Below are 27,907 nucleotides of genomic sequence, written 5' to 3' on the forward strand. Positions count from 1 at the left end.
CGTTTTTTTTTTTTATATCCTGCACATAAGGCTTTGCGCAAACAAATATTACGACATTTTGCCATAAGTCAAGGAAAGTGATGTACAAAAAATGTACATTTCACTAAAACCTAGTGTTGTTCACAATAGGCAATGCAGTACATCTTACAATGGTCACACCCACACCCTACGGAGCGGGGTCGCTTCGAGTCCGTTTCATCTGTTTCCGTAGCAGCCCTGATACTAATGTTGATCTTAGCTTCGGTAGACCCTTCATGATTGGTATCCCAGGATCCTCAATTCAGACAAATACTACCCTTCCTGATGGTTCTTTTAGCTCACCGTCTACCACCACACCATCTGCTGTAACACAGTATCTGCCTATCAGTGTTGATTCTACTGGGTTGTTTTACTGCGAGGGGTACAATTCAGGAATGACAACCAGGGTGTACAGCATTATCCACTCTGAAACCAGTAAGTCAGATACGGTATGACATTGGGTAGTATAAATAAAAACTAACAACTGCTTATCAATAAAAGATCCAGCATTAGCAAAGGGTCGATTAGTGAAAGATCAGACATGAGCATTTGCCCAAGTCTTTATAAATAACCTTTTAGTTTACTTACTTTTTACTTGACTCGGATTAGTAAATTTAGGCTCTATCGGTCATCTGAGTCGGGGGAAAATAACGGGAAAACCCACTCTTGTTTCCGCACTTTTCGCCGTGTCATGACAAGTGTTTAAAATAAATCCGTTATTCTCGATATCGAGAATTGATAATTGCTTAAATGTTTTCTCAAAAAAAAAAGCCTTTCATCGAATAATACTTCAAGGAAAGTCTTTCACCATTACCTTATGTAAACCCTGTAAGTTATTTGTAAATCTGTGAACTTTAATTTTTTGTTCTGTTCAGAAAGTGTCCAATTGGCTTACAGGCAGTGGACACTATTGGTAATTGTCAAAGACTAGCCTTCACAGTTGGTGTATCTCAACATATGCAATAAATAACAAACCTGTGAAAGTTTGAGCTCAATCGGTCATCGAACTTGCGAGATAATAATGAAAGAAAAAAACACCCATGTTACACGAAGTTGTGTGCGTTTAGATGGTTGATTTCGAGACCTCAAGTTCTAAATCTGAGGTCTCGAAATCAAATTCGTGTACAATTACTTCTTTCTCAAAAACTACGTCACTGCAGAGGGAGCCGTTTCTCACAATGTTTTATACCATCAACCTCTCCCCATTACTCGTCACCAAGAAAGGTTTTATGCAAAAAAATATTTTGAGTAATTACCAATAGTGTCCATCACTGTCCACTGCCTTTAAGTAAATGCTCGCGTGACATATAAACCAAAACGACCTTTTACTAATATCCTGTAGCAATTACTTGTATTTTTACAAGATACTGCATGTAGAGCTTGTGCTTTTACTTAAACAACAGTGTTTCACATATATGGCTCGGTATCGGGTCAGTATCAAAGGAATATTTTACCCTTGGCCTAATGATCAAACTATAATGTAACTTATAAATCTGTGTTGTACTTTAATTGCTCTTAAAGTACCAATCTCCGGAGCTCTGGCGTGGACAGGCTGGCTCTTTCCTCATGCACAAATTTGACGAAATTGAAATTGCCGCCTGTATTTCAATTACTCTCTATTGATCTATATTTCCATGCCCACTACCGGCTTTTCACTGACCATTCTAATCCGATCAAGTAAAAGATGTTTAGTCAAGTAAATGGTTATTACTAAGGGAGTCAATGTGTGGTGAAGAGGTTTTCAACTAGTGGTTTAAACCCAACCAAGCCTGCTTCTTGATAATTTTACCGAGACGAAGTTGAGGCCTCGGCGGGTTTAAACCACTATAGTTAAAAACCGATTCAACACACTTTGATTCCCATTCATAAATACCTTTTCGGTCATCAACACTTTTGGTCAAAAAGTAAAATAATGCAAAAAATATAATTGTTCAATGATTTCTTTCAACACAACACCCCTCCAGCTATGAAATGGTAAGGCCCTCCCCCGCCCTCGGGTGAACAACTATTTATAAGGGAATGCTGTGCGCGTCGCGCATATCGCGTGATGTGGCACAACTGTTCCGGCCGTTAGCGACCAATAGGAATGAAGAAACTGTCTTATGAGCACAGGTGCAAGCTCGCGTGTCACGCCCATGTTTCAACACTTTTTACTGATTGTAAACAAAGGTTTGTACACACCCACGTGACGCGCTCTCCACCAATAGGAATAGCGAAACTGTCTGAGGTATTTATAAATAGAGATTTAAGCAATTGCTCGATCCTGATCTTTTACTTATCGACCTTTTGCTAATGATGGACCTTTTACTTGATAAGCAAAATGCTAGTCTTTGATTATAAGGCCCATTGTCACAACACAGTAAATAATGGTATGGTTTGAAATGTGTGTCCAATCAATAGCATTGTTCGCTGGCATTTAATTGCGGTTTACCTTATAGCCTATATAGTTAGAAGTAACATGACAAAGATTTGTATGGGAGTAATATGACAAAGATTTGTATTATTTTGTTTATCATGCATAATGCGATTAAAAACATGGATCTGTAGTATTGACAAAGTTAGAGAGAAACTACTTACACTAAAGTAAAGCTACTAATGTTTGATTTTCTGAATGCAAACATGTTTTTCTGAATGCAAACGTACGTTAGAAGTTCAACTGTAACTTTTGAGAGATATACATAAAAAAAGATGAATGCTAAAATGCACCAACATGTACTTCGTAGGAAGCTTGAAATGGCCCTTATCATCCAGTGTTTTCCATGTACATGTATACAGCGTTTCAAAAAGGGAAATCATTATTTGTTAAACAAATCGGTTTGGTCTGGAAGCATTCACGAGTATAGAATGGTTTATGCAATATAATCGAAGCGTTATTTTTTAATTATGTCTTAGGAAGATTTGAGCCAGTCGATGGATTGGTGACAAAGACATTCAACAAAGGAGAAGATGTTACTCTGTCAGTCAGCTCGGTTAATGACCTTGGTACTGCTCCTTTATGGCGTCGAATCAGAATTGGAACTGTTGATGATCTAAACGGTGTATCTGGTCAAAATACACTTACAATAACATTATCCTCTATGGATGTAATGGATGGTGATTTGTACGCTGTGATACAGTCAGGTGTGACAACAGGTGATAATCATTTTGGAATGGTCAGACTTATAGTCAGAGGTAAGCAAAGTATACGCATATTAACAGGGAAGTTTGTAATAAAAAAACACTAAATTTCTAAGCTTAAACATACAACATAACAAAACAAACGGTATACAACTTAAAATGGGTTTGATTAAATACTTGGCTAATGGTCATGAGTTTGTAGTCTTTTTTTAGTTTGCAATTGTTTCTGTGAGTGTAAACACTATGTTAACATAAAACATCATTGGTCAAAGTCTGCATCACATACCATGCCACAAGCCAATCAAATGTCACATACCCAGAGCAGCTTGGTGCTGAGTTAATATGCCGTACTGGTCATGGACGACTCCGGGCAAAAAATGTTCAGTATGGGCTTGATTGCAAGTTCATCCCGTGAGTGTGGAGCTGCCATCCAAACAGCTGCTCACATCACCGGTTACTGCACTTTATATCACACTTGGCCTGACGAGTAGCCCCCTAAAGGAGCTGGACATTCAGATGTTGATTTCACAAAGAGTTAAGACTAGTCTTATTAGTCTAATCTGATCTAATTTAAGTTGTAAAACAAAATAAGAGATTATGTATGTTGTATTTCTACACCTAGGTTGCTCTGCTGGCCAATGGGGTCCTTCTGTTTGTACTGGGATATGCAATCAATGCTACAATGGAGGAGTGTGTGATGATGAGACAGGACAATGCATCTGTGCACCAGGATTCAGCGGACCAAGCTGTCTCACTGGTAAACATCATTGTTAATATTTCCTTCATGTACAAGATATTAAGGCTTTAAATAAAAGTACATATTTTGTGGCGTTAAAGGGTTACAAATAATTCTTGATATGAGCTTGTAACACAGTAGAGCAGAGGGAACACAACGTGTTTGTACAAGAAGATACAGAAAGGTAGGTTTACAAATTTATTGGGGTCTGTACATGTCACGTGCCTTTGATAATTGTGTGAAAATGGTTATCAAAAATGTTACGGGTTCTGTTTCTCTATATTATTGACAAGTATTTTGAATAAAGAAACAACTACTAGTTATTTTCATAACTTATTAAGACCCCAGTCAAAAATTCACTGGTTAAAATGCCCTTGACTGGGTCACAAAATGTACCATTCCATACATGGCTTCAGTTTTGGTTTTGAATTCAACATTCACTCTTGATTTGATTTTTTTCCGCGATGGATTCTTCAACCGCTCATTTTTAACACTGAACTTTTAAAAGTTTAAAATCCTTATACATGTAATCATTCGATTCAATGTGTTGCATCGGATGCAACCACTATTTGTTTGCTAATTTCTTAGTATATTGCTCAATTTGTGTTCTTATTCTTATACAACTGGATTTGTTACTACACCTGGAATCTACAGGACTTTTTCTGTGTATCCTGGAGTCATCTGAATTGTCAAAATAGTGTTTTTCTGTTAGAAATTTTCACTGTCTCAGCTGAGAATTCTGGTGTATAAAGCTTACACACACTTAGGTGGCTGCATCCTGTGCAGTCCACCTAGTCCATGGACATTGTTCTCCCATCTGGGGACAATGGAGGTAAGTATCCTTTTCATTCTCTCCCTGCTTGCTAGACCATTGTACTGTACTGACTCATCTGTGGTCAGCTTTGTTCCATCAGCATCAATTGTGTCTGGTGCTTGCATTCTGCCAAAGACACATCTAGGCCTCATCCACCATCGAAGATATCTGAAATGCCCTATTTCTTACTATGACAACTCCCCAGCCACTTTTCATTTGGAAATTGTGATTTTTGGTGACATTGCTGTAAATCCCGTAAATCCTGTAAATAACTCAAACTCAGCAGAAGCTAGTCCAAACTCTGCAAATTCCTACCCACGGAACAAGCTTCTCAGTCTCCGCTATGCCCCATCCACACGTGCTACAACTCTCCTGTATATTATCATTACAGAACCTTGGCCTTTTTGTAAATCCCAGCACTGTTTATCGACCTACACATCGTGGTAAAAAAGCTGGTCGCCGTAGAACTGTTCATAATCCCCCTGTACCAGAAGTTACACTCCCTTCTGTTCCAGTACCAGTGACTACTGCCAAATCTCAACTCAGCCTTTGTGTTCTAAACACACAGTCCATCTGTAACAAGTATGACGATTTTGCGGATTTTGTTCTGCAAAAAGATCTGGACCTTGTTGCCGTTTCAGAAACATGGCTGAGACCAGACGACAACTTAACATGTCGTCAGTGTACCCCTGCTGGCTACTACTTTCATCACATCCCAAGACCTCACAAGACTGGTGGAGGAGTTGCAATACTGTACAGATCTACTTTATCTGTCTCTGTGAAAAATAATGACGTCCAGTACACAACTTTTGAATCTCTTCATGCTGAAGTTTCCGGAAACTCTAAATCTGTTCGCCTTGTCATTGTATACAGACCTGAGAGGGATTCAAACGGCCAACATGTGACTTTCTCAAGTTTTCTAAGGGAGTTTGAGAATTTGATTTTGGAATATCTGCTTCATCCATCGGAAATCATCATCACCGGCGACTTTAACATTCATGTTGATGACATCCATAACACCAATGCAAACCAGTTTAAGCATCTACTTCAAGCTTTTGGTCTCACCCAGCATATCCAGGAGCCGACTCATCGTCTCGGTCATTGCCTGGACCTTGTCATAACTCGTGAAATCTCCCCACCAATTGTCTCAAACTTTGTTATTCTACCTGGATTATCTGACCATTATACAGTCATGTGTAACTTGAGTCTGTGCAAGCCCAAAGTCCCAACCGTCACTATAAAGAGCCGACAATGGAAACATGTGAATCCTCCCGAAGTGTTCCGCGACATAGGCACTCATTTAGCAAATCTAGAAGTTGATCATGACTGCTTGGATTCCTATGTCAGCCAATATGAGAGTACAGTCAGTGACATCTTGGATAAATACGCACCTTGGAAAACGAGATCAGTCAAGGTCCGAACTGAAGTCTCCTGGTTCAATGATGATATTCGTACAGCGAGAAAGATCTGTCGTCAACTGGAGCGGAAGGGGCGGAAAAATGGCAAATTGGCAATACAACGACAAGAATATCGCAACCAATGTAAAGTAGTTAGGAATTTGATCAACCAGGCAAAGATCATCCATTATTCATCTCAAGTACAAGAATCCTCAGGAGATCAAAAGAAGCTCTTCAAGATAATTGGTAAGTTGTTGCTCAAACCCAAAACCCCTGTCCTTCCATCCACCTACAATGACAAGGACTTAGCAAATGAGTTCCAGAAATTCTTTGTCACCAAGATTTCAGACATCCGCTCATCATTTTCATCAGTCCCTTACAACGTGCCGCAGACATTGCCACATCTTCAACCAGAGTGTAGACTATCTGTGTTTGAGCCTGCCACTGTTGCTGAGATTCAAAGGGTTATTATGAAATCTCCTTCAAAATCCTGTGAGCTGGATCCAGTATCAACATCCATGATAAAGCAAAACATTGATATATTTGTACCCTACATCACTAAGCTTGTAAACGAATCTCTCAGTTCCGGTTGTTTCCCCGATAGACTCAAAGTTTCCTACATCAGGCCGCTCATCAAGAAACCAAACCTGGACAAGGAGATATTCAAAAACTACAGACCGGTTGCAAACTTAAAATATCTTGGAAAAGTCATCGAACGAGTAGTGTCATCACGTATTTCTGATCACATTCATACTTTCAACCTGTCCGACGTGTTCCAGTCAGCATACAAGCCTTTCCATGGGACCGAGGCTGCACTAGTCCGTGTGAGCAACGATATTCTCTCTTCTATGGACAATGGTAACCTTACAGCACTAGTCCTGCTAGACTTGAGTGCTGCTTTTGACACTGTTGATCATAACATCCTTCTCTCTCGGCTCCAGAATCACCTTGGCATAGAGGACACAGCCCTAGCATGGTGCAAATCGTATCTCCACAACAGAACTCAGCATGTATGTATTGGCACTGCGATATCCGACCCTGTTGTTTTGAACTACTCTGTGCCACAGGGGTCGGTACTCGGCCCGCAGTGGTTTACGCTGTACACTTTACCGATTCGTGACATCATCCTCAAATTTAATCTGAATTACCATGTGTACGCAGACGACACTCAGCTATACATCACGTTTAAATCTTCTCAAGAAAACGCCAATGCATCTATTGCAAGACTTGAGAAATGCATCCAAGAGATTCGACGTTGGACACAACAAAACTTCCTGAAGTTAAATGATGATAACACAGAGTTCCTTTTATTTGGGTCACGTCAACAGTTAACTAAGGTTTCAGTGCCATACATCTCCATCGGTGATGCTCGGATAGCTCCCTCGCTGAAAGCTCGGAACTTAGGGGTTATTTTTGATTCATCGATGACACTTCAGCCACACATCAACAACATTGTTCGTTTATTATCATATCACATCAGGAATATAGGTAAGATTCGCAAGTACTTGGACAAAAGTGCCACTGAAAAGGTCATTCACGCATTTGTTACTTCTCGTCTTGACAACGGCAATGCTCTTCTCTACAGTCTTCCTAACAACCAGATTTCCCGACTTCAACGGCTCCAAAATACTGCTGCTCGCATTGTGACACTGTCTAGAAAATCCTGTTCTATCACCCCCATTCTGAAACAACTACACTGGCTCCCTATCTCTCAACGAATCATCTTCAAGCTGATGCTCATTGTCCACAAAGCTCTAAATGGCAAGGCTCCCCACTATATTTCTGAACTGCTTCAAGTTTACACTCCTTCAAGGAATCTTCGATCAAGTTCCATGCTTCTCCTCATTGAACCCAAGTCTCGACACTCATGGGGTGACAGGTCTTTTTCTGTAGCCGCGCCACGCATCTTGAACTCTCTACCACTTAATCTTCGATCTTGTCTTTGTACCGCAAAATTCAAGTCTCTTCTCAAAACTTATCTTATGTCACAGGTTTTCAATGACTAATTTTGTTGTGTCTGTTTTTCTTTGTGTTGTGTTTTTGTTTTGTTTTGTTTTGGTTTACTGCGCCTTGAACACCCAGCAGGGTGGATATGTGCGCATTACAAGTCTTATTTTTATTATTATTATTATTATTTCACTTTATCACAGCATGCAAAAGAAAGATGTCATTTTCCTTTGTGCCGGTAACTCCTCGAGTCGGGCTACGTCCCGTAGCCTTAGATCTCAAGAGTCTTTCTCAGGATCCTCGCTGTTCCCAAAAGCGCTGCCTTCTGTAACAGATCTACCCTCACATGTGTCCCTATTTCATCTAGATGTTTCCCCAGTGCTTTGGGAATGGTGCCAAGTGCTCCAACCACCACGGGGACTACTTTTACCTTTACCTGCCAAATCTTACGAAGTTCCCTAGCCAGGTCCTGGTACTTCTCGCTCTTTTCCATCTCCTTCGAAGCTACCCTTATATCACCTGGCACAGCTATGTCAATGAGATGACACATCTTCTTCGTCTTATCTAATAGCACAACATCCGGACGCCTATGTGGTATAACATGATCGGTCTGAATGTTAAAGTCCCAAAGGATATTGACCTGGTCGGTCTCTACAACTTTTTCCGGAACATGTTCGTACCATTTCGCAAGCACTTTGACACCATACTTCTTACACAGATCCCAGTGAATCACCTTGGCCAGCTTGTCATGTCTTCCTTTGTACTCCGTTTGGGCCATCTTACTGCATTCGCTAACAATATGAAATACAGTCTCCTCTGCTTTATTGCACATTCTACACATAGGAGAGACGTTTGCTTTCTCTATCCTTGCCTTCATTACATTTGTCCTTAGAGACTGGTCTTGCGCCGCAGTAATCAAGCCCTCTGTTTCCTTCTTTAGTTCTCCACTCTTTAACCAATTCCATGACTTGCTGCTGGCCACTTCCTCAGTACACCTCAAGAACCGGCCATGAAGTGGTTTGTTCCTCCAATCTTTATGTCTTTCCTCCTTCCTTTCCCTCTTGTATTCCTTCGGCCCAACTTCGTCTGCCCTCGTGTACCTTTGTCCAACTTTCAACAGGCTCTCCTCGGTCCTCCTGACATGACAATGCAAGCTTCTGCGCTCGATGTTAACACTGTCCGCCACGCTAAACAACCCCCTTCCGCCCTCTGACCTCGGAAGATAGAGTCTACTAACATTTGACCGCGGGTGTAGCATGCCATGCATGGTCATTAGTTTTCTTGTCCTCCTGTCAGTGACATCTAGATCTTCCTTAGTCCACTCGACAATACCCGCACTGTACCTCATCAAAGACACGGCCCATGTGTTAATCGCCTTAATCATGTTCCCCCCGTTTAGTTACGACTTCTATTGCTATTGCTATTGCTATTGCTATTGCTATTGCTATTGCTATTGCTATTGCTATTGCTATTGCTATTGCTATTGCTATTGCTATTGCTATTGCTATTGCTATTGCTATTGCTATTGCTATTGCTATTGCTATTGCTATTGCTATTGCTATTGCTATTGCTATTGCTATTGCTATTGCTATTGCTATTGCTATTGCTATTGCTATTGCTATTGCTATTGCTATTGCTATTGCTATTGCTATTGCTATTGCTATTGCTATTGCTATTGCTATTGCTATTGCTATTGCTATTGCTATTGCTATTGCTATTGCTATTGCTATTGCTATTGCTATTGCTATTGCTATTGCTATTGCTATTGCTATTGCTATTGCTATTGCTATTGCTATTGCTATTGCTATTGCTATTGCTATTGCTATTGCTATTGCTATTGCTATTGCTATTGCTATTGCTATTGCTATTGTTATTATTATCCATAACTACTGGTGTCGGGTGTTTCTCACATGTATTCTGTAGGAACCCTGATAAATGCATCTATATGCGACGCAGTTGTTATGAACAATAATGCAGCAAAGTACTGTGTTGTGCAATTACCCTACTAAAATAACAACTTTCGTCGGCCTTCTGTATCAAATCCAAACACTTTTTGAACAAAACTTTCATTTGCAAAAATAAAATGGTGATTTTATTGTGTACATCTTGGTTGTGTCATTTTGTGAGTCAGAAAAACTGATGTTCAATAACTTATTGACAATGAGATACTGTATAAGCGGAAACATAGATGATCATTCATACAATATTTAATTATATACCTACAGCTTGTGGTATGCATAGATTTGGATGGGATTGTGAGTTTCAATGTGGACCTGGCAACCTCATCACTAGCTGCATAGGGAGTCAGTTTTGTTTGCCAGATCCCTATGGATCCAGCTGCATCTCTGGATATTCAGGCAGAGACTGTGATACAGGTAAAGAATAAGGCCCTATATGTAAGGATTTCTGGGATTTATCAACGATTATTAAGAGAGACAGCACACATCGAAAAAAATATATCCCTTTCAACATGCTTTGTCTGTAATGTTTTGTTGTTGTTCTTAGTGTCTATATAATCGCCACTTTTTAACTTATTTAAAAACCATGTACTTATTATCTACAGAATGTACTGCTGGACAGTTTGGCGCTGGATGTACAGAGACATGTCACTGTCAATCAGGAACATGTAATATCTACACTGGTGTGTGCAGCTCAGGATGTGCAATGGGATGGTCTGGTGTTAACTGTCAAGGTAATCGCGGAAGGAATTGTTTTGTTTCGCAAATGTGTTTTGCAAATAATCATCAACAGCAGCTTTAGATTCAGATCCCCAGTTCTTATTTGTACAATGGCAGTTGAAGGTTCAGGAGCAGTAATTGTCAATGACTGCCCGGTTCAATATAAATATTAGCAGAAAACCTTCCTTGGTAACGAGTAATGGGGAGCTGTTGATAGTATAAAACATTGTGAGAAACGGCTCCCTCTGAAGTAATGTAGTTTTCGAGAAAGAAGGAATTTGTTATGAATTTGATTTCGAGACCTCAGATTTAGAATTTGAGGTCTCGAAATCAAGCATCTGAAAGCACACAACTTCGTGTGACAAGGATGTTTTTTCTTTCATTATTATCTTGCAACTTCGAAGACCGATTGAGCTGAAATTGTCACGGGTTTGTTATTTTATGCATATTTTGATATACACCAACTGTGAAGGCTAGTCTTTGACAATTACCAATAGTGTCCAGTGTCTTTAAGACCAACAATCCTGTATTCTACCTTCAACCATGACCAATGTTTAGTAAATTGTAAATTATTAAATGACTATGTTTACCTGGGATGACATGGCTGGTAAACCCTTGGCTGGAGCTTCTTAAAAGACTGATTGGCTTCTAGCCCAGCAGTCCTTCACTCTAAAAACATTTTAGTCAAAACATCACTTATTAGTCAAATGAGACATGATTTTGATGTAAGTTAGTCAAAATTATGTCTCATATCCCCAATTAGGGTATAATTATATTGAGAATTTGTTTTTTACAGTGTTCCTAATCATTTGTTTTAGCAACTTGATAGATGGATTCAGGCTTGTAATAGAAGTGAATTTACGTCGTCCATGAACTCAACATTTATTATTTACCAGTTTGCCTCCTATTTAATTTCAATTTTTAAATCAGTGTAAAGTTGTTGTGCCTTTGTGCTGGACAGTTTTTTTAACAAAACCATTTTATCTATCTATCTAATATGTTCTCTCATAGTCTACTGCTTGTCGGTCAACGTTTTTAAAATGGGGTTTAACTGATATTTTATTTTTCCAAATTAAACGTTGGCTAAATTTTTAACCCTTGTACCATCTAACCATTCATATCATCCACATATCATTAACCATACCGCCAGCAATATGACATTATGTGGTTAAACATGCGTGCATGTTAAACAGATAGATTCATACACTGTCAAGTCCAGAGAAGGAGGATTAAGTTCTTGATTGGATACAGGTGTTTTTCATGGCCCTGTTTTGTAATTTTTTTACGGAGTGTATGGTACTGTGAGTACATAATTTACTCTGGTAAATGTTCAGATTAAAAACAACATTTAAATTCGTCAGCATTCATGTATGTTTCCATTATAGTCCCAGTGAACATAGTTGGCTGCCCAACACAAACAGTGACTGCTGTTGGACTGACAGCAACCCAAGTGACGTGGAGAGAACCTACAGCAACTGACGCTTCTGGTCAGCAGATAACAAACATCATGAGATCCCATCTGCCAGGAAGTCTCTTCAATATCGGACAGAATACTCAAGTAACCTATACATTTACAGCCAGCTCTGGTCACCAGACTACCTGCGTTTTTGATGTATATGTTTACCGTAAGAAGTATTCAACTCATTGCATTTTATAGTCACCGGTGAAATCTAGACTTTTCCATTTTATTAGAGGAAGTCAGGTGAAATAGTAAAGCTATGTTTCCCCTATATATACTTAAAGGAACACGTTGCCTTGGATCGGCCGAGTTGGTCTTTGAAAAGCGTCTGTAACCGTTTTTTTTTTAAATAAAATGCATATGGGTAGAAAGATGTTTTAAAAGTAGAATACAATGATCCACACAAACATGCCTCGAAATTGCACGGTTTTCCTTTTACCTCATCGACTAACAAGGTTGGCCATTTATGGGAGCCAAACTTTTGACTCCCGGGGCCAAAGCCAAAAGTATCGTTTGTGTGACAGGACGGAATTTAATGTGGTATTTTCAGTGCATTTAATAATAGAACCATTAAAACACAAATTAATTTATGGTGTGTAAACAAGGAACCAACTGACCCAAGCAAGCTCCAAAAAATGTTTGAATGGTATTTAGTTTGTCGCCATAGTAACACAACTTTATTCGCGCGACAGGACGGATCGATAGAAACATGAGTTTGAAACATTCAACTATCTTTTTAATTTTTATCAAATTAAATGCAACTAAATACATTGTTTTATTTTATAATAAAGTTTGCCCTCATATACTCTAACCTACAGAAAAAGAATAATTTTTGCATGTTTCTTTCTTTCAATTACTGGAGGATTATTTATGATATACATGCGACAGGACGGAAATGTGACAGGACGGAATTTCGTTCACATGGTTTTAATCAACTATAACCATTGTAAAAATGGGGCTAATTAAATGTTTTTAATCCATTTTAAGCCAGTGTATAAATAACCATATAAAAACAAAACATACAATGGGACACTGACTAAACATTTCCGTCCTGTCGCACTTGTTTTCCGTCCTCCTGTCGCACCTATTTCCGTCCTGTCGCACTTGTTTTTGTCCTGTTATGAACACTACGGATTGCCTCATTAAGTTAGTTGGATGAATTAATTGAAAGCAAATATGCTTAAAGTGTCAAACACACTTGTCATTGATAGTTTGGAAGAATTCATACAAATAAATACAAAATTAAGCGTTTGAATATTAATAGATTAAAAAATGCGACAGGACGGAACTGATACCTTTAGATTTGCATATTCGCATAAATTAAAAAGGTTATTTTAAGTGTTTGGCTTAGATACATGTGGTCCATGACCAGCAAGTCTATATACAAAAATAACAAAACTGATAAATCTGTTAATTAAGTTATTATAGTTTTAATCAATCATTCCGTCCTGTCGCACTCTAAGCGCTCGTTTCTCGTTTAAATCACTTCATAATAAGCATTATAGGAGACTATATCTCATTTTCTTTTTTTAACCCTGAAACTTTAGATATTACTTAGCTACATACTTATTTCACCCAAAAGAAAGGCTTGACAATTTAGAGCTCAGGATGACCACTTTTGGCTTTGGTCCCCCATAAATGGCCGACCGTGTTATAGTTCGCACATCAGTAAAAGGAAAACCACGCAATTTCGAGGCAAACTTGTGTGGGTTATTGTATTCTACTTTTAAAACATCTTTCCAACCATATGCATTTTATAAAAAACGGTTACAAACGCTTTTCAAAGACCAACTCGACCGATCCAAGGCAACGTATTCCTTTAATAATGTAAATATTCGATGCATTTGAGTTCAACCCTGTAGAATATAATAAGGTGAACTTCATTCCATTTCACAAGGCAAACAGGTAAAATGAAAAGCCAGACTTCATTGGGTAAATATATTATGCTACATCAGTTAATTATTTGTTTTATATATTTCACAGATTAAACTTTGTCACTGACATTGTTTACACAATAAACAAAAAAATAGACGTGGAAAATCATTCACCCCAAATTCAAAACACTCTAAAAACGCCCCTCTTAACAACTCAATGTTGACGCTAAACTTTGATACAACCTTGCCTTATATGGCAACTGGGCAGAGAACAACTGAGGATACTGATTAAACTTGTTACTGGAAGAGTCCGATTACTATTGCTATTGGACAGCCCTATCAAATTTTGTATGTGTATTGGTAATACATATATAGAAAATGTTATGTAAATTTCACCAACCAAATGATAAGGATATGTGTGTGTGCACTGGTGTACGCGTTAATGTTGAAACGTACATGTGTTTTGTGTTTTAAATTGTGAAAACATAATAGTATGTTTTCAAAACGTTGTCATTTAACGTTTTGGTAAAAACACCTTTTTCCATTGTTGTTTACAGTTGTATATAAAAGAAGTGCAACGAGACACATTTATATCTGCAAGTTGTTAAATATTTATATAATTTTCAACATCCAATGTAGTGGGCCTAATCCCGTGAAGCGTGATGGGTCTATTAGCGCAGACTTCAATTCAACAAAATCAAACAAAATTTACCATTGGGATTATATTAGTTTAGGATGGTTTGAGTCAGTAAAAGTTGTTACTATTAACGCTAGTTACATCTTTTGCTAAAAACTCGATTAAATGGGTCGACAAGTTGGAACGTTGTTTAATAAAAAATAAAACATAAAACCAAAAGTGCATGTATTATGTTCAATGATTCAAAAAACACGAATGGAGTTCAAGTAAGCCTTTACGTTTTATCTTATAGTTCTTCCAAGCCTCAGCCAGCAGCCCATGTTAACACCTGAATCTACATCTGTTGACGTCACTTGGAATGCATGGAACTCAAGTCTCATGGACTCTGGTGATGGACCAATTGTTTCATATAAAGTCTACTATTCCCCTGGAAGCTCTTCTCCCTGGATTGAAGCTGGCACTGTACCAGTGACAGACCAATCAAAAGTTACATACATCTACGTGGTTCCGCAATTGGAAGCAAATACTTCATACAGATTCAGTGTGGCTGCAGTAAGAGAAGGACAAGGGGGAGAAGGACCCATGAGTCCTGAATCTTTAATTCAGACTCTACCTCCACCATCTGCAACTCAAGAGCCAGTGAAAAGTACACAGTCACTGCCTGTGACTCAAGATCCACGAACAAGTAAGGCATGCAAGTAACAAACAACCCCTTTTCCTCAAAAGTTAAAACAAAATGTTCCTTCTACGTTATGTATTTTTTTATCAAGACCACGTCTGTGCATAACAAAAAAAATTGTTTGAATTGATTGTAACCACCATTTTTACTTCTCTTTACTGACATACGACCATGTCACTGTGCACACAACCACCTAGACGTTTGGCTACATGTAGAGCAAACAAGGACCCGTTGGCAGTACATTACAATAACTTGGATGGGATAGGCCATACATACAACACGTTTTCCGTTTTCGTTCATGTGCGTGTTTTGCTTTCTATACTGTAGAGCTGTTTGGTCTAGAATTTTAATTATATTAGTTCGTGTCATTGGTGACACTTCGTTTGTCACACTTCAGTAACTTTCAAGTAAGGGTTGTAGTGCGCAACATGCAACAAATATTCCATAAACTTGACGTATTTGATTGGAATATCTGCGCAAGATTGAAATTTGAGAAGTTGTATTTGAACATCTACGTCTAAATAGAGTATTTTTGCAACTTTATTGTCTCCGAATCTCTTCAAAATACTAAACACTGTTTTGAATAAATAAAACGTTGTGAAACAGCTGCTGTTGAAGAAATGGCAACGACACAGGAGACTTTGACCGCTAATTTCTGGGTTCAAAGGCATGGCTCTATGTTTGTGATTTTAATAATTATATCCGAGATCGTCATTATTTCAGGCAAGATTTACTTTCGCAGGGTTTAACTATCTGAGATAAATATTGTAGGTTTAGTGCAGTTTGTTGGCAGACATTGACGTTCATGGTTTAATACACACTTTGAACTACCAGAGAATATTGACCATGATGGGGTTTTGTAGAAATTGAGCAGTTACAACATTGCACATCCCATAACAATGTGAAGTTAATGTAAACAAATTTATGCAAAGTATCGATTTAGGAATTTACCTCAAAGTACTTGTGCCATTAGAATGATACCTGGCCCCCTTCAATTCTGCACACAAAACAAGCCTTTGCAATATCTGGTATAAGTAACAAACACAAATGTCGACACAGGCAACTGTTTTCAACGAGGTAGGGATTTTTGTCGTGAATGAAGGTTAGCATGTAAAAATAAAAATGCAACTTCTTTGATCGAGGAAATGCACATTTCATTTCAAAACCTTGTGATTTTGTTCACAACAGGCGATGCAGTACATCTTACAATGGTCACACCCACACCCTATGACGCAGGGATAAGTACAGCAGTTTTGAGCTGTTTCCGTAGCAACCCTGATACTAATGTTCATCTGAGCTTCGGTAGGCCCTTCATTATTGGTATCCCAGGATCCTCAATTCAGACAGATACTACCCTTCCTTATGGTGCTGCCATCACAACGTCTACCTCACCATCTGCTGTAACATGGTATCTGTCTTACAATGTTGATTCTGTTGGGTTGTTTTACTGCGAGGGGTACAATTCAGGAATGACAACCAGGGTGTACAGCATTATCCACTCTAATACCAGTAAGTAACATGTGGTACTTTGTTTAATAAAGTTTAAAGGTTCAATAATTGTGTGTGACATTCATTTTGTCAGGAACTCAACCACTGTAGCATGATACAGATTCTTACGGGAAAACAAACTTTGTTTTTTAACATTCATAATGCAATTCAAAACAAGGATTTGTAGCATTGAAAAATAATGCTTTATAGTGAAAACCTATGAAGTAGTATACTCTCTGAATGCACATGTTTATAAGAAATTCAACTGTAATTGTTATTACTTTTTATGAGATAGGGTAATCAAGAAAAGGTGAACGCAAAGATTAACAAACATTTCCCTTACTTAAAGGAACATTTCTCTGTGTCTCCATGTATACATTCTGTTGGAAATAAATAAATAATTATCTGTAAAACAACTTGGTGTAGTCTTGAAGAGTTGTTGCGTAGTTTAACAAAATACCTGGCAGGTATAATAAGCATAAATAACCTTTGGTAAAACAAAGGAGGCTAGGCAATGTAATCGAAACGTATTTTTAACCGTTTTAGGAAGATTTGAGCCAGCGGATGGAATGGTGACAAAGACCGCCAACAAAGGAGAAGATTTTACTCTGTCAGTCAGCCCAGTTAATGGAACTGATCCTAAATGGCTTCGAATCAGAAATGGAACTGTTGATGGTATAGTCAACGTACTTGGTCAAAATACACTCGCAATAACATTATCCTCTGTGGATGTAATGGATGGTGATTTATTTGCTGTGATACAGTCAGGTGTGACAACCAGTGATAATCATTTTGGAATGATCAGGCTTGTTGTCAGAGGTAGGCAAAAACAAAAATAATCAAATGAAATTGAAAATATAGTTGTATGAATAAATGTGTGTGTTTAAACCGTCAAAAATACTTCTAAATAGTTTTCACAATACGCAATATGCGTGGCGAATGGTCCTTGTTTTGTAATTTTTTTTTCAGGAAATGAGAAGAAGAAAAGTTAAATTTAAATTCAATTCTGTAAATGAGTTCAATTTCTTTTAAAATGGAAAACAATGTCATTTACTTCCATGTTTGGATGAATGAAAGCAAATAACATTCCGAAGTAATTTATTCTTCTTCTTCCTTTTCTTCATGATTGATGAAAGTCGCACTGCCAGACACACCAGGCGAACCCCTTCTCTTTGCGATTAAAGATCGGTGTGAACGGATTATTGATGTAGCCAATATTTCTATTTCTGCTCAAGAAATGTAAAATAAGGACTGATATCTTAGTATAGTATTCACTAAAACCGCTTCCTTCATGCCAAAAACACACAAATTCGCGCGGCGTACTCCGACCCAGAAAAACTCAGTTTCAAGAAAAGCCGGTGACCCACGAACCATTCATACGCATTGTGTGACGTCACACCACGTACCGAAGCTCTGTACACAGTGTATCGGGTCGATTGTGTGCGTGCATTTGTATATACACATTGAATGCGGAATAACATCGGACACTATAAGCTGCATTTTTTCGACTAAAACGTCTTCACTTTTGACCACGGTTCATGGCGTTCGCTAGTTTACAAATCCGCTTTGATTTCTGTGTTGGTTAAATAGCCAGAAACCAGTACAGGGCGGGAAATTTCAAAATCGAAGAATCGAGTTCAAATTCGGTCAAATTGTAGCCAAATTATTTGGAGAAAAACATGACCACAACAATGAATTGATAGCTGAACACAACAAGTTCTGATAGTGATTTTTTTAAAACGCACGGGACTTATAGCCTAACGTCCCGTTCGAAGGACGCCTGGTTAATATTGCTTAAGGACACAAGTTTCACGACCGATCTTCAGTCACGAGCCGCTTGGTAAGGATGTTTTCATCCCGATTTAATTGATCTCGGGATGTCTACACCTTACATGATGTCAATATTCTTAGATAAAATATATCGAGAAGACGGCATCTAACCTGAAGATGTCGAGATAAATCATCTCGTTTATGGTGTCAAATCCAGAAGTAAATTTGCTCAGTATCTCAACTTGCCGGATAGCACGTCCCGAGCTATGTACTCTATGGATTAAATCACTTTATTAACCAAATTACTTACTGATTTCAAATTGATTCAGGTATAAAACAAATATATAAAAAATCAACTTTTTTGTTAAGGAGACATTGATTGATGTAAAACCTTTAAGATAAATTAATGAACAAACGTGTTAAACTGGCCACACTAATTTAAGAATTAACTTTTAAAGATAAATACAAAAACATTGTATTTATATCCCCGATCCTTCAAAATTGTGGTGTTCACTTTTTGTATTATATTCGTCTTTGTTCTGTACAAGGCATTCCGGCCAACAAGTTTTGTTTTTTTATGGGTCATGCCACCATACAGTTTCAGTTTATTAAAATCTTTTTGTTTATTTATTTGTTTGTGCTTGTATGGAAATAAATGTTTAATTGAATTGATTTTGATACACCTACATCTTTTGTAAAAGACAAACATTAGCTTGCATTATGACCAGAGCATAGATAAATCTGTATTTCGTGGCTAGTGGTTCTGTGAAGAACTGGATTGAGAAAAAGTTTTGACGTTTGTCTAGTTTGCTTATCTTAAGGGGTATCTGGACTGCTGTAAAAATTATTGTGACATTTAATTGCTAATGCAGTAGTTTATCCGCAATTGTCACATGTGAAATCATTTGATGTGTTAAAACAATAGAAAAGAAGAGTAACATTACGCAATAAACATTCAAATTAGCTTGTTTAGTCTTGTTATGCTAAAGAAAGTTTGAAAACAAAATAAGATAAATATTGTACGTGCAATTATACACCAAGGTTGCTCTGCTGGTCTATGGGGTCCTCCTGCCTGTACTGGGATATGTAATCAATGCTACAATGGAGGAGTGTGTGATGATGAGACGGGACAATGCATCTGTGCACCAGGATTCAGCGGGACAAACTGCCTCGACGGTAAACATCCTTCCTAATTATTTATTCATTTAGAATAATATGTTAGCCTAGTAGCTAGCTTCAAAAGATAGAAGAACCGTATACTGTTCTTGACATTACCATATACAGAACAGAGGAAGAACCGAGGCAAAGGAGATACAGAAAAGTACAACTTCAAGTTCGTTAGGCTTTAACTTGCTGTTTGCTCAGGCCGGTACCTTTACCTTTGATACCAAGTTTCTCACAATTGTTGGTGCTTATGAATAGCATTTAATTTGTCCGACCAAAAGTATACCAAAAGAAAAGTTTCACCTGATACAAACGCCCGCATATGGGCACAAAATGTAGTACTTGATATTTGACTTAAATTTGCGTTATGACCCCCCGAACTACGTGCAAGTTACTTATTTATTATTCACTCATGACTCCTCATTGCAAACTTACTTTTATACTTTTTTACGCTGAAATTGAAAAAAAAAATTCCCTACATTAGATGTATGCACTATTTTCAATGTGTTGCCTTGGTACAGCGACTAGCTGCAACAGTCATTTTCAGGCACCCTGTAGGAACCCTGCTAAATACATCAAAATGCGACACAGATAGACATGAACACTAATGCAAGAATGTGCATCATGCAGCATGGGCTCCATGGTGTGTTGTACATCTGAGGGGCAGATGGCACCCGAGGTGAAGCCGATTGATTTTGTTGCATTGCGACGTGAACTGGTAATACTATCCTTTGTATCATGCACTGTGCAATTACCATATTAAATCAAAAAGTATTTGGACTATTTCAAATCCATAGACTTTTAGAGCAAATTAATATTTCTTTTGGCAAACAAATTAATTGCTGCTTTTATTATCTAAATCTGTGTTGTGCCGTTTTGGGTGCCGGTTTGTTACTCTGCAATGCATATTGTACGGTTCGCATTGAGGTTGATTGTGATGTCAGAGCAAGTTGAAATAGATTATTATAATAAATTATAAATTTTTACTTGATTAATGTTCTCAACAGCTTGTGGTATGCATAGATTCGGCTGGGATTGTGAGTTTCAATGTGGACCCGGCAACCTCATCATTAGCTGCAAAGGGAGTCAGTTTGGTTTGCCTGATCCCTATGGATCCAGCTGCATCTCTGGATATTCAGGCAGAGACTGTAACATAGGTAAGAATCCATCACCAGCTGCACGGGTAGTCAGTTTGGTTTACCAGATCCCTATCCAGCTGCATCTCGGGATATTCAGGCAGAGACTGTGATAAAGGTAAGAATTCATCACTAGCTGCACGGGTAGTCAGTTTGGTTTACCAGATCCCTATCCAGCTACATCTCGGGATATTCAGGCAAAGACTGATATAGGTAAGAATCCATCACTAGCTAAATAGGTAGTCAGTTTGGTTTACCAGATCTCTATGGATCCAGCTGCATCTCGGGATATTCAGGCAGATACTGCAGTAACTAGGTAAGAATCCATCACTAGCTGCACGGGTAGTCAGTTTGGTTTACCAGATCCCTATCCAGCTGCAGAGACTGTGATATAGGTAAGAATCCATCACTAGCTAATTAGGTAGTCAGTTTGGTTTACCAGATCCCTATGGATCCAGCTGCATCTCGGGATATTCAGGCAGATACTGCAGTAACTAGGTAAGAATCCATCACTATAGCTGCACGGGTAGTCAGTTTGGTTTACCAGATCTCTATTGATCCAGCTGCATCTCAGGATATTCAGGCAGATACTGCAGTAACTAGGTAAGAATCCTGCACGGGTAGTCAGTTTGGTTTACCAGATCCCTATGGATCCAGATGCAACTCGGGATAGTCAGGTAGAGACTGTAAAACAGGTAATAATCCATCACTAGCTGCACGGGTAGTCAGTTTGGTTTACCAGATCCCTATGGATCCAGCTGCATCTCTGGATATTCAGGCAGAGACTGTAACATAGGTAAAGAATCTACATTGAAAAGTGTTCTTCGTGAGGGAACACATGATTCTTTTACCCCAACGATACAGATACAATAGAAGACCGGCAACATACAATCATTCAGACATAGCGCAGTTACAAGAACGCATGCACCTTTCTAAAGTTTAAGTCCTGCTCTACTTAATTGTTTGTGTTCAACCCTAAATCAATCTTTAACTTGTTATGAATTGTATTATCTACAGCATGTACTGCCGGACAGTTTGGTGCTGGGTGTACAGAGACATGTCACTGTCAATCAGGAGGAACATGTGATATCTACACTGGTGTATGCAGCTCAGGGTGTGCATGGGGATGGTCTGGTGTAAACTGTCAAGGTAAGGGATGAAGCTGGGTATTTTCCCTCAATTACAGCAATTTTCGTTTTGTTTTGTTTTTAATATAATTAATGGGTCTGTAAATCACCCTCAACATCACTAATTAAAATCAATCTACCTTTGAACTGGAGCAACATGAATGGCCTTCGGCTCGGGCCTTTATCTCACGGCCGCCGACTCTGCCGGCTTTAAACGTACGTTGAAGAACTCGTCGCTACCCTTTTTAGCAACCTTTAAAGCTTTCAAAAAAAAAGTTAAAGGAAAACAATTTTAAATTAACAGATTTATCTGGAAAGAAAAGCAACGAAACGAAACCGTGGAGGAAATTGAGAGAAGCGACAAACAGGATGTGTCGCAGTAAAAAAAAGTATGAATTTAAAGTAGTGTTTGTCAGTGGGGAGTTCTCTCAAATTTCTTAAACAAGTAAATAAACTAAAATAATAAAACAAACTCGAGAAATAAATCTACAAAATTTAAGAAATATGTGACATTACTGTATGAACATGTTACACGTTGCAGCCAAAAGTGATGGAGCTCCTTCAATTGTAGTAATCATCTGCGTAATTGTCGTTGTCGTTGTCGTCATTCTTGTGATTGGGTGTTTGGTTTACTTTCTGGGAGTTCGAAAGAGGAGACGCCAGCATTCAAAGCCACAAGAATCAACGCAGGGCAAAGAAATGGTAAAAAAAAATACACAGAACAGACACTTTGTGACCATATCAAAATGGTGAAAACATGCTTTAGGTCGTTACTACTGTTAAAAGCTATAAAAAAAACACACATCATTGGAAAGTTGCAATTATAGTCTACATCAAGACAACCTGTCAAATACCAAAGGTTGAGATTTTAAACGAAGCGAGGTTCCTCACTCATGGTTTGATCATCGGTTTAACTCTTGTTTCGATTCAACAACAAGCTCATGATGCTTCATGTTAAAGAGTTTATACTTAAACCTTGGACTTTATAAAGTAATGAGCTTTATGCTCAAGGGTTTTTGTTCGTACAGAGATTTTATTGATTTGAAGTGAGCGTGCAAGTATAGAAACGTTACAAAAATAGTTTATTCAGAATATGGTGGATAGCTCAAATGAAATGTTGATGCTATTCAAGAAAATGTTTCGCTCTTTTCAACTTTTTAAGTTTTTTTTTTTACTTTCTCAATACTTCTTCACATAATGCGTATTTATTCTCAGTTACATGGTAACAATTTAGCCGTTTTATTACCTCCCAACAGACCGGTTACGAAAATGAAATAACGTCTCCGACCTATGAGGATGTTGGCTTACCCACATGGGCTGAACCATGGAGTGTACCATGGGAACATTTTATGGAAGGAACTAAAGTACTTGGAAAGGGGCAGTTGGGTGAGGTACGGTATGGAGGAGTAATGATTGAAGGAGAATTCTGCAAGGCTGCTATCAAGAATCTACGAGGTGAGAATTGCTATATCATACTTCATATTTGTTTAAGTATTTTTTGTTAAAATCAAATATTTGCTTTCACTTAGACTTGAATCAAGTCTCTATCCCGCGCCATCTCAAGGAAACTACTGTTGCGTGACGCTCTGCATTCCAAAACCTGTTCCGCATGCTCGGGACCGCATTTAGACGGCGAGCGCGCACTCTACTGTATATATGTGTGCTTGGGGTATATATGCCTAGGGACCTCTCACACGAGAATGGGACTTGAATAAAGTCTAGCTTTCACCATGTGTGAGAAAGTGCATCAAGTCTGTGTCGAATACTTTTCCCCAAAAAATGAGCTTTTTTGATTTCAGAACATGCGTCACCAGTTGACAGACAGAATTTCCTCGACGAATTCAAATCTATGACCAAAATAAGACGTCATCCAAACATCGTCAGGATTCTTGGTGCATGTCAACACGAAGGTAAATCATTCACAAACATTAAATCACAAACAGTTTCATAAAGAACATTTCCTCCAATTGATACACTCAATCGAAACATCCAGCATGTCGAATACGACTGAACTTTTGATCTAATTTCTTATTATATGTAAGGTGAACTTTACGTAGCCATGGAATATCTTCCCAACGGTGACCTTCAATCCTACCTGAGGAATGCTCGATCAATGGATGGTGAAGAATCTCTGTCTTCTGACAAGTTGCTCCAGTTTGCTTTGGATGTCGCTAAAGGAATGCAACACCTTGCTACATCAGATGTGAGTATTCAAATAAGAATAACCCTATCGGTGTATTGTTATGAAAGTAAATGGACTTGAATGGAACCAAGCTTACAACACCTTCACGACACGACATGAAATAATGTTACCCTGTAAGTGTCACTCTATAGACAACCAAAACTGGACTGGACGGATTTAAATGTGATGGCTGTACACTACGAGACTTCTTGAAGAGCGTGCTACACCCATTATGGCCAACATGAAGGATACCAATACGATAATTATTACGAATCTTTGAACAAGACAACACAAAGACAAAACTGCGCTGTCAATCACTTCCGAACAACTTCACTTCCTTTTCAAAACCGACAATGTGGACTTCTTTACGGTTTGTGCCTTTCTTGTTACTTCTTTAGGTAATACACCGAGATTTGGCCGCAAGGAATATTCTTCTTGATGAAAATTTGGTTGCGAAGATTTCTGACTTTGGTTTGTCACGAGGAGAAGATAGCTATGTACAGGCGTCGAAGGTAAACCAACCTCCTAAACAACCAATGCTATCAGTCCATAAACCAACTTGTATCAACTTCTCATTACATGACAATTTATTCTCTCCCCTCAGACACGTGTTCCAACACGCTGGTTGTCTTTGGAGTCGTTGACCAATCAGACTTACACTACAAAGAGTAACGTGTGAGTAGAAAGTAAAGCAGTTAAACTATTGTTTGTAGTGCAAGTTTGCTGACATTATGGGTGCTATGTATCGGACTCGTGGTGTGGAAGCTTTAACGAATTCGATTAAGATTGAACGATATGTCGTCAAGGTTTAGAGCAAAATTCAAACTTTTAAAATATTAAATCAAAATTATGCAGTTCTCTTTTAAAACGTCTCAAAAATTTGTTTTTAACAATTGAATCTGTTAGAATTTAAAGTCACCTGGAAATATATATTTTTTTTCCCTTTCAAACATAAGAGTATATGCTTACGAACAATAAAACAATTTTTTTAGTAATTGTTTGTCACGATTTATATGTTTAAAAAATATATAAAGTTGTTTGGGGGCTGACTTCGCCTACCCCTTTTGTGACGTCAATCGAGGCGTACTTTGCCTGCAATGCGTATAGTAAACACACGTGCAAAGTACATGTACGTCCAAGTTGTGAGTTGGTACAGTTCAAATTTTTTTTTTAAATAGTACAAACTCACGACTTGGTCCGTACATGTAGTTTGCAATTGTGTTTACTCTACGCATTACAGGCAAAGTCTGTCTCGATTGACGTCACGAACAGCGCCCTCTCGGGTCGGGGTCTACTCTTAAATTTGTAAATAACATAAGAACTGATTTAAAAAAAATTATTTAACTGTTTATTCACATTCCACTCATCAAAACACATATATTAGTGACAAAAGCTTTATTTTGAAAAAATACCACCTTCAGGTGACTTTAACACGATTTTACTCAGCACTTTCAGGACTTTCACAAACTTTTTGTCTGAGATTATTGTACATGATACTTATTTTAAGTTGTATGATTAGTCTCAATGGTGTTTTTTGTGACATTTTCTTCTAGGTGGTCTTACGGAATCCTGCTCTGGGAGATTGCAACTGTTGGTAAGACTTTAATTGTTTAATTCTACATCTGTTTTCATTTCTCTGTCTGAATACAATTTCCAGCACTTAAGTATAAAAAAAGACGAAACTATTATGGGGGCACAAAAAGTAATTGATGTTTGCCTTGTTGTAAAAAATATTTCAGTGAAAATTTAAAACGTTATAATCAATAAGATTAAGAATTAAAATATAACTGTTGTGTATTTTATCTTCTAATATAATACCGCTAATAAATTTGAGCTTAACATTTGCCAATATTTGTTGCTACAGGTGGAACACCATACCCGGGGATACAAACTGGTGTCTTGAGGTCAAAGTTGAAGACTGGATATCGCATGCCTAAACCAACTAACTGCGATATTAAGATGTACGGATATGGGATACACGACTCTTAACGATATGACTTTCATTGATATGCCTTTTTCTTTCCTCTCCTTTCAAACGAATTTTGAATTACTAGAAAACAGTCATAGAACATAATTTGACACCAATAAGGCAATACATGTTTTACTTTAGCTTGCCTTGTCAAACGCTTACACAGAGACGAATGTGGCAGAAACATGACACTGCCATAGACTGTCAGAATAGATCCCCAAAAGATACCAAGGAACACGAATACAAAATAGTTGTGCCTGAGGCTCAGAACTCAAGAATCAGCAGATTCCTATGGTCTTCAGAATAACTGCTCGAAATCAATGACCACGAAGCTGTCAAATGACAACTTGATTTGGTACGATAGGAAAGAACGAAGAATAAACCATCGTATGAAGTGATGTTTGATGTATATATTATTGATCTCAATTAATGTTACAGCTACGACCTGATGCTGAAATGCTGGCAGGAGAAACCAGAGGAGCGTCCTTCCTTCAAGAAAATCGTTTCTGTCCTTACCACAATGAACGAGAACCAAGATGATCAGGTATTAATATACAAAGAGCTTGGTAAAAAGTAAATGCAAAATAGTACAATCGCCTTTACAAACATGGTTCGCTTGGGTTTTGTTGTTAAAACAAAGATTCATCAACAGCCACCGAAATGCACGCATGGTTCATTTGCAACTCTCGAAAATGACATTTAAGTTATTTTGAAAAGAGTAATATAATCAAATATAACACAACAAAGATTAATACAAAGAATACATTTCTTTTTTCCTTGCAGATATACATGAGTCTTCTTCCGAGATCTAAAGAGCACAAATATGCTAAAGCCATTGGACCCTCTCGGTAAACAGTATTGTCCAAGGCCCACACTTCGTGTATCACAACTTCTATATAAAATAACAAAGCTGTGAAAATTTGGGCTTAATCGGTCATCGGAGTCGGAAGAAAATAACGGAAAACCCACCCTTGTATCCGCGCGTTTCGCCGTGTCACGACATGTGTTTAAAATAAATCCGTAATTCTCGTTAACGAGAATTGATATTGTTTTACTGTTTTCTCAAAAAGTAAAGCATTTTATGGAATAATATTTCAATAATAATATTTTGAAAATCAAAATCAAACGAGCTTTTGCCCTTTTGCTCTACGCAAAATATTATTCAAGAGAAGTCTTTCACCACTACCTTCTGTAAACCCTGTAAGTTATTTGTAATCTGTGAACTTTTTCCTTTTTTCTGTACCGAAAGGGTCCAATGGCTTTAACATAAGCCCAGAGTTTGATGATAACTAGGTTTCTTTAAAGGATCATTTAGTTTTTTTTTTCCATTGGAATGTTTTATATCTGGACTTCCGATGATATACTTCATGAAGTATAAAGCTATATTTCTTTAGGAAATACTTTATAGCAGTCGCAATATATATCTTGCAGAGAAATAGATAGACAAATTATAAAAGCCAATTGTTTAAATATATACTTAAAGGCAGTGGACACTATTGGTAATAACTCAAAATAATTATTAGCATAAAACCTTACTTGGTAACAAGTAATGGGGAGCGATTGATAGTATAAAACATTGTGAGAAACGGCTCCCTCTGAAGTGACGTAGTTTTCGAGAAATAAGTAATTTTCCATGAATTTGATTTCTCAGATTTAGAATGAGAGGTTTCGAAATCAAGCATCTGAAAGCACACAACTTCGTGCGACATTTTCTT

At 38.0% G+C, this 27,907-nt stretch overlaps 1 protein-coding gene across 1 annotated transcript; it reads left to right on the forward strand.

Annotated features, from left to right (window-relative positions):
• Positions 1 to 234: 234 nt before the first annotated feature.
• On the forward strand, positions 235 to 27,366 carry LOC139946460 (tyrosine-protein kinase receptor Tie-1-like). Its single transcript, XM_071944125.1, has 22 exons — positions 235 to 453; positions 2,911 to 3,189; positions 3,758 to 3,892; positions 10,255 to 10,404; positions 10,593 to 10,721; positions 12,093 to 12,332; positions 14,970 to 15,362; positions 16,545 to 16,865; positions 17,391 to 17,663; positions 19,656 to 19,790; positions 20,786 to 20,935; positions 21,932 to 22,063; positions 22,583 to 22,743; positions 23,298 to 23,496; positions 23,841 to 23,951; positions 24,084 to 24,244; positions 24,622 to 24,735; positions 24,828 to 24,898; positions 25,777 to 25,817; positions 26,088 to 26,184; positions 26,631 to 26,736; positions 26,976 to 27,366. The coding sequence occupies exons 1-22, from the start codon at positions 255 to 257 to the stop codon at positions 27,042 to 27,044; spliced, it is 3,666 nt and encodes a 1,221-aa protein (XP_071800226.1). The 5' UTR covers positions 235 to 254; the 3' UTR covers positions 27,045 to 27,366.
• The last annotated feature ends 541 nt before the right edge of the window (positions 27,367 to 27,907 follow it).

This window comes from Asterias amurensis, chromosome 13, assembly GCF_032118995.1.
Source record: "Asterias amurensis chromosome 13, ASM3211899v1".
In the NCBI taxonomy this organism is placed as follows: Eukaryota; Metazoa; Echinodermata; class Asteroidea; order Forcipulatida; family Asteriidae; genus Asterias; species Asterias amurensis.